Consider the following 16,001-nt stretch of genomic DNA (forward strand, 5'->3'; position numbering starts at 1 on the left):
ATACCCCCAGCTGCCCAATGGCAAGTCTGCTCATCTTTAAAGTTGAGGCAGGTATCACAGGGTAAACACCTGGCACATACTCGGCATCTTCAAAACAGGACACAACCATTGAGGGACCCTGACAGCTCTGTGGTAGTTGTGGCACTCAGCTTAACTCCTGCCATCCTGTCCCTAAAATCAATCTGAACGATCAATGCATCCTAAATTCCTGATCAACTTTACCTTGAAGTTAACTGGTTCAAACCCATCATTGTACAGATAAAACTGAACGTCAGAGGAATGCAACAACTGACCAAAGGCCTCACAACTCAGGAGCAGCGACAGTTCTAGAACGCAGGTCTCCAGACACCTATCCAGGATCCTTACAATCCTCCTGGGCTTTGGGAAATCAGTCAGGGTTACTGCCAGAAGGTTGGCCATTGACCTGACAGGGAGGACTTTACTCCTCCACCTGGTGCCAGATCCACTCTTTGCCTTCAGACTGAGGTCCCAGGGGGCCAATGTCAGGACACTGACCTCAACTTGCATATTCTGAGAGACAATTACACATTAAAGCTAACCCCATCGAAGAGGACAAAAATAGGACTCTGGCACTGAAAAATGAACTTCACAAAGAGTCTATGTTAGGATGATGTTTTATTTATAGCCCTGCCTGACCAAGATGACTTCGGCACAATCACCCTCCAAAGCAAACAATCTTAAAGATAATGAAGAACGCTATCCTTCCCTAACTGTGCTCCAAAGGCCGAAAAAAGCCAAGAAAAGCAGTGGAGAAGACACCAAAGTCAGATGCCCAATGTGTCGGGACCCGACCCACAAGTTTTGGGAGAACATTCTTCCAAGAAAACTTCCCAAAGAAGATGGGAGGGTCTCTATCCAGTTCGGCAATCAGCACGCATCTGGACACCCGGGAATAATCCAAATGGGAGCTGCAGGCGGGCATGTCCGCGCCGCAGACGGAAAGCTGAGAGTCCCCCTCTCTCAGAAGACTGACGCAGCGCGGACCAGCCAAAACCACCCTCAGGGGATCCGGGGGGTGGGGACGTCACTGACACGCCTCCGCGCAACTCCGGGGGTACTGCTTCCACTCGTCTGCCAGGACCCACACACCACCTCCTCCCCTCACACCCATACCCTCACCACACTCCCCCTCGGCCCGACAGCTTCGGCGGGAAGCAACGCCCACTTCGGAAAATGAGCTCTTAGTTGTGGAACAAGCTAGGCGTCTAGATCACATCCACTCACACACCCACCGTAGAAGATACAGACGTTAAGGAGTTTGCTGCTTTGACATCTTAAAAAGCACACTATCAGACAGCACCTGAAGACACACACGCGGAGGTAACAGCCACGGGAAGTCAGGAACCCACCCGGAGGCTCCTAACTGCCAGCACCCCGGCCTCAGGGCAGAGCACTTGGGGTCCCTCCCCCTCTCCCTCCCTATGCCCCAATGCGCTCAGCCAAGGGCCGCGAGCCGGGCGGAGAGCTGAGGTCTCCGGATAGTCGGGACCCGGAGGGGGCGAGCGGGGGAAGGCGGGGCCCACCTCCTCGTCCTGCTCCTCCTGGGACGCGCTGCTGCCCCGGGGCGCGGGTGGCGCGGTTCCTCCGGGGAGCTGAGGCGGCGGCGCACAGACTCCAAGCTCAAGCACCACGCGCGCGGGAGCCCACGCGGCGGGCGGCCGGGCGCCTACGGCGCCGCCCGGTGGCGGCGGCGGCGGCGGCGGCTGCTGCTCGCGGCAGAAGCCGCCGGGCTCCCCTTCCTCCGACAGAGTTTCTGAGCCTGAGGAGGACTCGGCCGAGGAAGCGCCTGGAGAGGACGCTGCGGCCACCACAGGGACTGGAGCTCCGGGGCCGTGGCCGCTGCAGCCGCGAGGCACCGGCTCCGGCGCCTCCGAAACTTTCTCCCCCATTTCCCTCTCGGGCCCAAAGTGCGGCCCGAGGGGCGGCGGGGACGCGGCGCGCACTCAGCGTCTCCAGGGAAAGCTGCGGGCTGCGCGGCTCCGGGTTCCTCTCGCCGACGCTCCCGGGCTGCGGGGAGCCCCGCCGGCGACTACATGGCCGCAGCACGGCCGCCGGAGACCGCCGCCAAGTTACCAGCCGCCTAGACTCGGCGGCCGACGGGGGCTCCCGCGCGCGGGGACAGGCCAGCTCGAGTCCGCGCTCTACGTTCCACAATTCTTGCGCGCTGCGCCCGCGCCGCCGGGACTGCGGCTTCGCCAGCAAAACCTGCCTCGGGGCAGGAGCGGGGCCGGCGGAGGAGACGGGCAGCCCGGGGAGCCAATGGCAGGGCAGGCGCGCCGGTGGGCGGAGGCTGCGGCGCCCCCGGCCGCACGGGCGTCAGGTAGGGGAGGCGGGGCCGAGGATCGGACTACGGGCTCCCGCCGGAGCGCTTGGGGCCCCAGGGACTCGGGAGAGGAGGGGGGGAGCCCTGGAGGGTGGGAGTGGAACCCTGAATCCGAGCCAGAGGCTGGAATTCTGAACTTGGCGGGGGAGCGGCTGACCGGCCTTGGAACGCCAGGGAGAGATGGCTGAGGGGGCGGTGAGACCTTGGAGAAGAACTGGACTTTGTTTAGAAAAAGTAAAATCGAGGAAACTGACCAGAAGAAAAAGTGATAGGACTTTAAGAGTAAAAGGAAACACAGTCACTCACACGAACGCATGCTGGAGGAGAAAGGGGGCAACTTCGTGCTATACTGAGTGGGTCTAAATGGACCTGATAACCAATCCGGGATTCTCCATTTAAACGCCTTGGGCCTCAGTTTCCTCAACTGGAAATGGAGACATTAATACCTGTCTTGTCAGGTTATAGGCTGAAAATATCTAGCTAGCTAGCTAGTTATTTAGATAAAGAATAGATATCTAAAAAATAGATATCTAAATAGATAGCTAGATAGATATATGCGCATGCATACACACACACACATAAAGCCTCAGTAGAGTGCCTGGCTTGGAAACATGGATAGTTTTCCGAAGACTATTTTCTTTATTTCTGTTTATAAACTAGAAGATTAAGTCAAGGACTTGTACCTCTGAAAGGGAAGAAAATAACAAATAATGCCCCTATATTTAATTGGGAACAAGAATATGCCCAATTCTGTCCCCAGCCCTAAATAAAGGTGAGTTAGAAAGGGCTCTGTAGCCCTACCCACTGCCTGTCTCTCCATATCAGCTCAGCAGAGCATGAAAAGAGTTTACATTTCCAGCTTACTTTCTCCTAGCCCTAGATTGTAAACCAGCAGGAAGCAAGACCAAGGGCTTCATTTTCCTTACCCCGAAGAACTAGGAGAAAAAAACTTTCACCAAAAGCATAAGAATCACCTTGCAGCCCTCCCTTGGGCTGGAAAATGCATCCTTTGGGGTTACTGGGTGACTTAAATTTCTTGGAAGCCAGCACTCCCTTTAGCAGTGGGAAATAAATGATTCCTCACTTGCCTTCAGCTCCAGCCCTATTTTGAGATCTGGCACTGTGATCTGAGATATAAATTCAACCTGATTACATTCCACAGACACTGACTGAGATGTGTGCCAGGTGCTTGCAGGGGATACAAAGATGAATAAGGCAGGTCCCCTGCCCTTGAGGAGCTTATGGTCAGGTGAGAGATTAATGCTGCATAACATATCTCCATTACTAATTTTTTTAAAGCTGTGTAGTGCTACAAGAACAATGTGTCATGGGAGAAGGGAGGGAGTTACAGAAAAACAGTTAACAGGTCCTCAAGAATCTTACATTTTCTTTATCAGAACAGTTTTGCCAAAGGTCCTTAAGAACTGAAGAACTGGAGTTGAAAGCCCCTTCAGCTAATGAGCCCTTTTATGCTATCACGGTATTTATAAGTGATACATCACACAAAGCACTTCATTATATTGGACAGCAAGCTTTGTCCTGATCAGTTTCCTCCCCCCCCCCAGGATGAAGGGGAAGGAAATACGGCATGAACCTATTGCCATAGACAGCTGTATTGCAAAGCAGGCTCTGGCTGTCAGGCTTGCATTGTGACACTTTGGGGTTATCTGTGGGGATGTGAATACCTGCTGAGGCAAAAGGACAATTCTAGTGACTTGGCTAAGTTGTGACAGCAAGGCTGCAGAGAGAGCACAGTGGGACGGTCAGAATCCAGACCTGGGCCTCACAATAGCTTTTCTAGTCAGGAGTACTGGTCTTTATCTGAACCCCTATGTGGTTGATTCGCCAGAGCCAAAGTGAAATCAGGACTTAAGCAAACCATTCACATGAAAGAAAAGGAGAGGTTGCTTTTCAGTGCATCAGGAAAGAGGAGGCAATGACATGATCTGAATTACTAACAGGAGGAACAATGATCGTGATTCTTGCTTGAGCCCTAAGCACTGTCTGTAGGTGGTCTCATTTAAACCTGGCAACAATCTTATAAGACAGACTCTATTAGCCCCACTTTGTAGATAAAGAAACTGAGGATCTGCAAAGTCAAATAACTTGCCAAACATCACTAAGCACCTGAGATACAGAACTGTGGTTTGAATCCACCGGTCTGCTGCCGAGGCACTGTTAAACATTCCAATATAATGCTATTCAGAATAGACCCCTTTTTCAAGCACATATTTACATGCTACATTACAAATATCCACAGAGCAGGAACATGGTTGTTTTGATTCAATATGTAAAAGAATATGAAAGGATACTTGGAGAATAGTTTCTCCCACAACCATTTATCAAGCACTTAAAATGTTTTCAAACACTTTACAAATGTTAATTTTTGAAAACCTCATATCAACCCAATGAGGTAGCCACTGTTATTACTCTTATATTACATACATGAACATGTGAAAACTATGGCACAGAAAAGTTATGTAATCTGCCCAAAGTCAAACAGCTGTCAAGTGATGGAGCCAGGATTCAAACTTGAACAGTTTGGTCTCAGGGTTCATGCTTTTAGCCTCTACCGATCAAAATCAAGTACTAGATCAGTATTTAACTTTTTAAACCTTAGTCCTGCACAAGAAATATATTTTACAACTCATGACACATATAAATACACTACAAATAAAATTCCCTGAAATAATACCTATCCTAAGTTCCTATAAGCAATGCAGTCTGAAATTTTATTACGTTTTATTGAAAGTAAAAATGCTAGTTGTGATCAGCTAAATATATTCCACACTCCACTATGACACATGCAGTCGAAAGCAGTGTACCTAATCATCCCCAGAGCTGACCCACAAGGGAAATATGACTATAGTTCAGGCTGAGAGTTTCCAGACCAGAACTAGGCAAGCTCAAAGAATGACTCTATAAATAGAAGGTAATCATAAGGTCAGGCTAGTTCCCCAAAAAATATCACAATTAGACCTATGGACAAATGCTGAGATATGGCCAAACCACTGGAACTAAATCAGTTTTGACTGATCAGAACCCTGTGGTTCACCTTTCTTATCTGATAAATTATAATCATCTTTCTCAGTGTTGAGAAAGGACTTCACCGAAAGGACTTCTCATAAACGTCCCTCATGTTAGGTATAAAAGTATGGCTTTTTTCCTGTATTGTCATTGTAGGCAAGAGCCAGAAAAATAAAAATGACTTAGTCATAGCTCTTGGAAAGCCAATGGTGTAACTTCACATGACAGAACCAGACCAGCCTACAGGAGAGGAAGGACAAGGTAATCGGTGTCCATACATTGTATGAGACATGGTCCCAAGTGCTTGGTTCAAAGACAAGAACGTCTGGGCGCTTGAGTAAGTATTCATTGTGTTCAGTGATTAAACACTTACCTTAGTTTTCTCTGTTGTCCTCCTAAGTAACAGGAGATATTGCCTCTGGGAGTCTCTGCTGTCTCTGCTAGTCTCTGTCTGTGGGTGAGGCCAAGTGTGAATATCAAGATCTGTTTCTCCAAGATGGAGGACGTTGGAGGAAAAGTCATCACATCCTTAGTCCACTCCCATTGTTTTGACCTTCCTCCTATGGATTAGGTTTACAATTTAATAAAGTTGAAATCAATTGTCCTTCCATCTTACCTACATGAAATTAGGGCAACATCAACTCCAAACAAACATTTATTCAAAATTATAAGTAAATATGTTCCTATTTAATATACTGTCATATTATCTTTAGATTATGAAGATGATGATGCTATACTTTTGGCAGGTTTTTTTTATCATCATTATTAATGATAGGTTTGGCTGCTTCCCCTTGACCAATGAAATGCAATTTCAGGACAAAGTAAACATCAATGAAAAGGTGGTCATTGAAGGGGCCTAGACTGCAGTTTCTAATTTAAACCAGAAGGTGTAGCATTATCCAGCCCATGGCTGTTTCTGACCGCCCAGCTGAGAGGAAAAGCTCCCACAGTTTCTCAGGCTTTTGTTTGTATCTAAGCCTCTAGGAAAGGAAGGGTTACAGGACAAGGTTCCAGAAGATAAGTAGAAAAATCTTTAAATGATGGTTGAACAGGACAAGGGAGGAAGAGTAGTAACGCGACTCGCAGCTGTTGGAGTCTCTGACATAGAGGTTGAGAAGGATGGGAAACTAAGCTATGTGAGTAAATTAAAAGAAGCCTGCAGCAGACCAAAGCAGAGGATACTGCTGATCTGATCTCTTAGATCAAGGTTCCTCAGTGAGTTGTACATGAAACACCCGCAGCAGATCAGAACGCAAACACGAGAACAAAGGATGCTGGTTCCCTGGCTTCACCCAAGGTCTGGGAATCAGCATTTTTAAGCACTGGTCCAAGGGAGTGTCAAGTATACTAAAGCTTGAGGATCACTGAAGATGTTCCTAATTTGGAAATCAAAGAGCCATTTTATAGGGCAAATGTGCATGGCTCAATATAAGGTGACTAGAATGAGCCTGACTGACAGCAAGGACATCTCTTTGGACCACTTTGTTCCTATTCTCTTGGAGTACAACTACCTTTGGGAGACCAAGACAACTTAGCAGCTGGACAGAAATATGCATGGTCTGAAAACAGCCGGAAAAACTGAGCTAATACAGAAAAAGAATTGAGGATAATGTTCCCTTGAGGATTCTGTTTAAACAAAATTCAAAATGGTGACCTATTTCCCACAGAAGACTCCAATTTTTTGCATTTGTCTTTCCAAGATGGACAAGATGGATATTCACATCTGGGATTTCTTTGTTATGCTTTCAGCATGAAATGTTCTTTTATTATCACTCTTCATTTTTCAAAAAGATTTATTCAGTACTCTTTGCTTGTTTAGGAAACAGAAAACAAGCAAACACATTTACTCATTTTTATTCATTATAGTGGTTTGCTTTCAGAGTCAAATGGTTCTGTTTCCCATTTTCAATTCATAGAGCAATTTCCTTGACTCTATCTACACTGCTTGGCAAGAAGTTCCTTCCACCACTAACCCCAACTAATTAGAAAATAAAATGATGCTGAAGAGTAACCTAGGAAGTAGCAACTCCTTCCACAGCCATGAGCCAGTTGGCAACCCTAGGGGTAATTTTTAAGGCTTTCTGTACTTAAGGAAATAGCGTCTTCTAGTCCTTTTCCCCTCAAAGTGTGGCTTGCCAATAAGCCAACCTAGGAGCTTATTACAAATGCAGAATCTCAGTCCCCACCCCAAGCCTACTCTATCAGAATTTTAACAGATTTGTGAGGACTTCATAGCCATATTAAGGTTAGCAAAGTACTGTTCCAGTTCGGTTCTCAAACCTGGAATTACTAATGGAACTTTAAAACATACCGGTGTTCCATCCCCAAGGTTTTCTGATAAGTGGTTTGGGTTGGGGCTTAGACATTAAGATTTAGCAAGTTCCCTAGGTAGGAAATGGCTAATTTCAGGGCCAAGGCAGGGAAATACAAGATAAGCCTGGAACAACTCATGGTACTACAAATTAAGGAAATGCTCAAAAAAAAAAGATAGGACTTTGTCAGAAGAACATAGGTGCCACCATGAAGGAGCTCCCAATGGCCAACGTTAGACCAATCTAAGCAACAAAATAAATCATGATAGTTTTGGACTTTAAGTCATAAAATAAAATAAATAGCCATGAGTCCGAACTCATATAAATAATGAAATAAAAATTTAAATGGAAGAACAGAGATAGTGCTTCTTCACAATAGAGCTCCAATTAACAAATGTGGAAAAGAAGAGGGAAATAGAGAACCACCAAAAGTCAGACACCAAAGGAATAATTGTTGCAGGTAAGACTTGAAGACGTGTGCTCAAAGGGCACCTGAGTAGCTTACTTTTTTAAGTGTCTGACTTGTGATTTCGGCTGAGCTCACAATCCCACAGATCCTGGGATCGAGCCCCTCGTGGGGCTCAGTGCTCAGTGGGGATTCTACTTGAGATTCTCTCCCTCTGACCCTCCCGCCCCACTCGTGCTCACTCTTTCTCTCTCTTCGCCCTCTCTAAAATAAATAAATCTTTAAAGAAAAGAAAAGGATGGGTGCTCAAATTAAAAAGCTGAAGTTTGAAGTGAAAAAAGATTTGCCTAGGCTCGAAGTTCTTCCTTCCAATACTTACCAATACAAAGTTAAAGACAGTAACTGTGCAGTGAAGAAACCCCTCAGACATCAACTTACCCATATAAATATCACCGGCAATACAACATATCAACATCTTAAACTCCCTGTTTGATTTACATCATTTCTGTGGTATTCTTGACAAAAATGCATAACCTCACTCAAATTATAAGAAAATATGACAAACCCGAACTGAAGTACCTTGTACAGAATGATCAGTACTCTCCAACAGGCACAAGGTAATGAAAGATAAAGAAAGTGGAGCAACTGTTACAGAAATGAAGAAGTAATAACTGAGTACAATGTGGGATCCTGGAAGAAAGCCTGGAATAAAAAAAGAACATTCATGGAAAAAATGGTGAAATGTGAATCATGCCTATCTATAGTTTAGTTAATAATGCGCCAATGTGAACGCTTTTTCTTGGTTTTTCTACTATGGTTCTATAAGCTTATCTTTAGGGTAAGCAGGGTAAGGGATATTAGGGAAGTCTTTGTACTATTTTTGCAACTTTTCTTTAGATCTAAAATTAGTTGAAAATAAAATGTTAAAAAGCAAGAGTCCCTAGGTGAATCCAATAGTGGTCAAAATTATGAACTACCATTCCAGCCCTCAATGGCCAAACTCCTTCCTCCATCCTTTCTCCTTAGTCAAAGAAAATAATTTTTTCCTATCTTGACCTCAAGAAGTGGACTAGTTTGAGATAGTTGAGGTACAGGGCAACACGGTAACAACATCAATGCTATGCCCAGGAAAATGTCCATGGTTGGTGCTATGGGGATCATATACTTGGAGCATAAACGTAATGATAGACATATTCGGTATCTGGCTGCCTTATATCCATTCTGCCTCCTTTTGGAAAGAGCATTCCAATTTATTTTTAATAAATTATATATTTCCTTCTTAGCAGCTTTGATGCTCTTAATGCTGGAGTGGGATATCCTTGGACTTTGAATCTTAGAAGAATAACATAAGGAAAGTGGTGTCTGGACAAAGCTCTCAGTTGTCTCCCATTAACTAGATCCAGAGCTGCTGCGGTTCCAGCACTTCTCCAAGTTTTATTCTCTGGCTTTTCCTTTGATTATCTGAACTACCAATGAAACTTCCTTCTGAATGAATTAGCTAAAATAAGCTATTGCTTGCCACCAAGCAACTGTAAAAATTACAGGGGTGACCTGAATCCACTGGTCACCCAGTCCAGGTGGGAAGTAGGCACCTGAACGTCATCTGAAAGCTAGGAGTGATACTAAACTTAAAAACGTATTCCTGACCTCAATAATGGTGCTGCTTCCATCAGATCTCAGGAAACCATCCATGTTCCAGGTATAAGTAGGGATTTCTTTTACTGGCGGTTAAAATGCTTGAGAAAAAATGGTGAACTGGCAGAAAAAAAATATTTCCAGCTATGGCAGAAATAGATCCTAACACCACACTATGTCAGAATTGTCTGTCTGTTTTCCTACAGGTTATGAGGATCTTGAGGACTAAAGAACGTTATCTATCTAGCACATTATTTGTGCCAACACCTAGCACCACGTCTGACATAGAAGAGTTCATGATAAGTATTTATTGAGTGAGTGCATGGGACTACTGCTATCACATGGCTTTAAACCGCTTTTACTAAAATTCTATGTTTACAGTTTGCTCAGTCTAAGACTTGTATAGTTTGATTAAAAGAACCCACATTTTAGGAAGGGGGGAAATGTGTGTATGTAATAAGGTGACTTCGTTCCTGACTAGTTCCTCATTTTAATAAAATAATAATTGCATTAAAATCTTCATCTCAAACCACTATAACTGTTATGGTCACTTAAGTTTCTTCCCAGCTACCTGCCTTCCAAAAACAGCCAAACTAATTAGAACTACCTGCACGTGATGCAAATAGGGTGGAAGGAACACTTGACAAGTCCTTGCAATTTCTTACTGGTCCAGCCTGTTGGCAAAGCAGGAAACGCTACGGTAAGCTACAAGAACCCAAGGTTACTACTCAGCATGCTAGTGAGGGTACAAAGAACCTGTGCCCTTGTTTATAGGAAGCTCTATTCTAGTGGAAACCCCATTCCTGTCTAAGAATATTAGGACCCTTTATAACACTTAGCCATGTTGCAAAATTCATGCAAAGGAACTGTTGTGGCAGGAAGGAAGATGACATGAAATCGTGGGACATGTCAGCATGTGAAAGTCAGGGTTCTTAGAAGCCAGCCAGAGAATCCATTCTATGTGGTTAAGGAAGGAAGTGACTTATTAAAAGATCTTAGAATGCTCAAAGAGTCTTTGGGAGAACTGAAGAAGCAGGCTCTGGAGTGAGCTTGCAGGAACAATCCCCAGAACCTCACTGCACAACTGGCTGGAAAGGGAGTTGCTGCTCCTGAATGATTTCTGAACCACATGGCCTTCCCACCATCTGTGCGGGTGAAATGGATGCCCTGCCCCCAACCTGCTTCCTCACATAAATCACTTCAGTATCTATGTTTCCGTCTATGCATTTGATTAGCAGAGCCTAAGTCACATGACTCTACCCTGGAGGCACAAGAAACTGAAACATGAGGGAGCTGTGCTTTCTATCTTGGGAAGATGGGATTCACACCATGAGGAACCATCGTGATGTAGGAAGAGTGTCAAAAGATTTGGCTAACAGGGTAAACCAGAATGCTTTAGACTTGAAAAGTCTCCAGGTCTTGATTAATTGTACTAATATGCCCCCGGGATAATGTTTGCAGCCATCAGGTAAAGTGGGCGTGAGAATCAGTTTCAGGATGCCTGCTCCACCCATCAGTCATTTCCTTGCTCATTATCTCATGAAGGAAAAGAACTATCACGCACTGAGCACATTCTATATGCCAGACACTGTACCAAATGCTTTAGATGCATTATTTTTAAAATCTCCTCAATAACCCCAATTAAAGGGTACAATTCCCATTTTTACAGATAAAGAAATTAGTGCTGAGAAATGAAATAGCGTTTCTCAGAGTCACACAGCAAGGTGGGACTAGGATTTAATCCAAGGTCCTTCTCGAGTTATGCTCTTTCTACTAATATTGGGTTCCTAACCAGAGCATTCATGGACCTTTCAAAGGTAGTACTGGCCTCAGGAGCTCTTGGAATTGTCAATGTGCATCGCTCTGGGGAGGTCACCTAGAGCTTTTATCTGATTTCCAAAGGGGTGTATGATCCCTAAGCAGAAGTAGAGCAGTCGTACTGGATCAGATTATGATCATTAAACTGTTGTTACAGAAACGGAGGGAACACTCCAACTATTTGTTATTATTCAAGTTTAAAATTTGAGTAAGGAGCCCTATCCCTTGCGGGGATATGTGTCTGTGTAGAAAGGAGCAGGGGTTAAAACCAATGAGATAGGTTCTCGCTCCAAGATGAGAAAGGGCTGAGCAAAATAGGAACATATTTTTCACTTAACTACTGAAGTCCCAGCTGTACATCAGAAGGCCTAGCAACTATTTGTGACTTTGTCCCTGACTCCATTTATCAGAGCCTCCATCACCTGTGTGATGGGGGCAATACAAAACCTGCCATCATTTCTTCCATCACAGCGTTATGAGATTGTTTTGGAAGTACTTTCATTTCCCCAACAGAAAAGTGTTATAGATCTGTATGTATACCTGTTATGACTTCTTTGGGGGGAAGAAAAGCACCTCAGAGAAGACTTGGCTTCCAGCTTCCAGGACTGAGTGATTTCTGAGCCTCACAGGCATCCATATACAGGAGGTTCTTTGTGGGGAACAACGTGTTTATTTCTTAGTTTTACTATTCTGGTAGATTCCTTCTTCCCCCTTTCCATTTATTGTGTTTTTTTTTTTAAATAAAAAAACCCAATAGAAATAAGTCTCTTAAATTGTGTTAGCTAGCTAGAATGTTGCTTTAGATGGTTCATTATTTATGTCTTGCTGTCAACATGCATATTATTTTACAGAATACAAAAGCTTTACTCTAGAAACAAGGTAACAATTGTTTTAAAACAGAAAGATGCAAAGAAGTGAGTTAGCCTGGTCCCCTAGTAGAAGTAGCAATATACAAAATATAGAAGGTCTAAATGCAACATTTTATGAATAGGGTCAAGCAGCTGGGTGTGAAATGTTCCCTTCTTTGCCATCTAGTCCCCAAGCAATCAGTTTTTTAAATGGCATTTTAGAAAGGTAATGAATATCTACTAATACCAAATATAAGCTTAATTTGAAAGCTGGGGAATAGGTCATAAATATAAACATTGAGTGATTGCCACAGCTCAGCTCATTCATACTAATGGAAATATAAATTATCAACAAGGGAAGTCAAGAGCTCTTCTCAAATAGGGTAAAAGGCCAGATACTATGAGGTTCGATTTTTGGTTGTTGTTCTTGCTGTTATTGTTGTGTTGTGAGTTTTGTTGGCTTGTTTATTTGTTTGAGTGGTCTTTATATAGAAAAGCATGAAGAATTCACAATTATGGTGGTATCTAATACAAGGATTCAACATATGATATTTACTAAGCATGTAGCAGGGAGAAGGGACAAAGGAGAATTTTTGAAAACAGCCTTCACTTGATGTTTTCTTCCAACTATTGTAGCTTGTAATTTCAAAGTAGAATCTTGCATGTGAAATTGCTTGGATGAAGTTTAATTGTACTTATTCAATTAGATGCCTAATGTAGGAGTGGGAGCTACCTTCCTAGGGGTTAAAGAAGTCTTGAAATTGCCACGGGCACAGGAAACAAGAACAACATTGTGTTGCCTCTATTGGAAGCACACAATGCTCCAGCTCTCACGACCCTTCCATAGCCAGGTGCTCAGCAAGTCCTGTTGATGCTTTCTTCCCATAACTCTCCCATTCATCCCTTCTTTCCCATGTTAAATTCTGCTTCCCTGACTCAGGTCTTTATGACCTCTAAGATTACTACAGTAGCCTTCTAAATGACTTCCTAGTTTATAGTCCAGCCCTTTATTCAATTTATCTTACATCCCCATGCCAGATTCATCTTCCAGAAACACTGCCATAATCACGCCTCTCTCTTGCATGTCAATAAGACAAAAGCCAAAATTCTTAGCCTAGCATGCCAGGACCCAGTCTCTTTCCAGGTCCACCTTCCTAAACCTCCCTCCACAGACCTTACACTCATGCCAAACTGGATTATTCACCATGTGTGACTCAGACTCTACTCCAGTCTTGTTACCCATTGGTGTCTATGCACCTAGAAGCTTATTTAGCCTTCTTTCCATGCATTCAAATCTGACAACTACTCAAATTCTATATATCTGCCCAAACTCGACTAAAATCCAGTCTCCCTCGTCACAATTTTAAAACATTTCCTCCAATTCTTGACAATCTCTCACTAAGAGGTGTGGTCTGGCTCCCCTATCCTTAAATCTGGCTTGACTTTGAGGGATTTGCTTTTAACCAACGGAATACAACAAAAGGAATGAAATGCCACATATCTTCCAAGGCTCAGTGAGAAATGGCCACGTACCTTCTAACTGCTTGTCTTGGAATACTTGCCCTAGGTCCAGTCAGACACCAAGTAAGAAGTCCAAAAACCCTGAGACTACCATGCTGGAGAGACCACGTCTACACACTCTGGTTGACAGCCCACGTGAGCTCTAGCATAATTACTGGTGAAGAGAGACATCTTGGATATTCACCCCCCCAACCTTCAGATGACTGCCCTAATCAACAACCTAGGAAAGAATTGCCCCACCAAGCCCTGCTTAAATTTCTGATCCCCAAATCAGAAGCCAAATAAATAGGTGTTTTAAGCCACTGTGTTTTGGGATTATTTGTCACGCAATAACGACTAGAATGCTCCCATAAATTCTTTCTCTGACCTCTATCTTGGAATCACCTCTCACTCCTTTAAAGTCCAAGGACTTATTCTCTATCCTTGTTCATTCAGGAAGCATTGAGGCATCTACTAAGTGGCAGACACTGTGCTGGATGCTGAGGAGGCAACAGGTTTTGAGAAAGACACTATCTGTGCTTTCAAGATATTTATAATCTGGTAAAGATGGACAAGAACGCTGGCAATTATAATACATGATGTGCACGTAAATATGTGAGCACCTGTTTTGTGCCAGGCACTGTGTCATAGAGAAATAAGTTTGGAAATACTGATTTCTATAGGCTGTGGCACATCGATACAAACTTATTCTAGAGGTAATTGAGTATGTAAGTCTGGGGTTCTGAAGAGAGAAGTGGAGTGGAGATTTAGATTTGAGGGTCAAAAGCACGTCAATGATAGTGCAAACCAAGAGTATGGATGAGATTCCCCAGGGACAGGGGTAGAAAAGTCAGCCCAGGCAGGAACGCAAAGGAAGAGTGTCCTTCAAAGGAAGAGAAGGATCAGAGAAAAAAACAAGGAAACCAAAGCCTATGGATCCCCCAAATCAAGGTAAGTAAGTGTTTCAAAGAGCAGGTAAGAGTCCTGTGAGCCAAATGCTGCAGGCGCCAAACAAGAAAAAGCATAACATTCATATAGAGAATCAGAACGTCTCTGACACCCCTTTCACTGCGGTCTTGGTTGTCACTTGAGAACACTTTTAGGTATTAAGGTCTCTCTAAAGTTATACGCTCTCTGTGGAAGGGAATTATTTGTGCTGCAAACTTAAATTTCACATTGTTACAAGATTCAGATGTGTAAAGCAAAAACTCCTTTTTGTTAACTGAAATGAAATCTCAGTCCCCATTTCTGCAGATGGCAGATTTTATCTGCCGTCTTTCATGTACCTGTAGTTTTTTCTATTTTAAAACTGCTTTTTGCATGTGTGTGTGTGCACGCTCAGGTCCAGGATTCTCCCCATTCCCCTTTGTCTTCCCTTGGAAATGGTTCAGGTTCCAGAGTGCTGATGTATGGTCCTGGCAGGGAAACTGCTTCCCCTTGGGTCCACTGCTCACAGTGGATTCTGCTCAAGTATAGCTCATCCCTCCAACCTTCATTATATCCATTGCGAACGTCTGAAGCCCGTCGTGTTGACCCATGCAAACTGGACATCTCTGTTCCTTCTCAAGTCTACGAGTCGCTCCTTCTTTACCCTCCACCTAGCTGCTCACTTATCCTTCGCTCCGGTGGGCAGAATCCTAAGAATGCTGGACATCTCCTTCAGTCATTCCTCCTCTACTACCCAGGGGTATAGTAGATAAAGAGCTTCTTTAGAGTTCGTGGCACAAATTCTCTAAATTTATACCAAAAGGAAAAAACACTGTTCTATATTTCTAATTATGTCATAATACCAAATCAGGGCATAGAATGTCAAAGCCAAATTTTCAGCATTTCTTCCAAACCTATTCTCTCAAGAGCTGTAAGAGCTCTTGAAAATAAAAAATGTTTTGGCTTTCAGAGTATTTTCTTTGCTCTGGACTTTAATAACTTTCTTGAAAGTGAGAATTACTTTATTCTGCACTGCATTTGCCATTTCCTACCAATGAATGCCATTGATACCATGGGAAGAAAACAAGACTAAGATTTTCCATTAACAAAAAGTACATCAGATAATATTTCAAAAGTATTATCCATTATATTGTTTATGCATGGTAAGTGATCAAATCATAGAA

General features: G+C 43.7%; 1 protein-coding gene and 1 long non-coding RNA gene across 2 annotated transcripts in view; one reads left to right on the forward strand and one right to left on the reverse strand.

Moving 5' to 3' along the window:
- Window positions 1-1,956, reverse strand: part of LOC121100713 (microtubule-associated serine/threonine-protein kinase 4-like) — a 294,690-nt gene extending 292,734 nt beyond the window's left edge. The window contains exon 1 of the mRNA XM_040622218.1: window positions 1,545-1,956. Within this exon, the coding sequence (XP_040478152.1) occupies window positions 1,545-1,910 (366 nt within the window). The 5' untranslated portion in view covers window positions 1,911-1,956. The remainder of the gene's footprint in view (window positions 1-1,544) is intronic.
- LOC103663625 lies at window positions 1,085-14,211 on the forward strand. The gene is made up of 3 exons (XR_568826.2): window positions 1,085-1,341; window positions 9,931-10,038; window positions 13,958-14,211. It is a non-coding gene; the product is annotated as an uncharacterized LOC103663625 (long non-coding RNA).
- The last annotated feature ends 1,790 nt before the right edge of the window (window positions 14,212-16,001 follow it).

This window comes from Ursus maritimus, unplaced genomic scaffold, assembly GCF_017311325.1.
Source record: "Ursus maritimus isolate PB19 unplaced genomic scaffold, ASM1731132v1 scaffold_5, whole genome shotgun sequence".
Classification (NCBI taxonomy): Eukaryota; Metazoa; Chordata; class Mammalia; order Carnivora; family Ursidae; genus Ursus; species Ursus maritimus.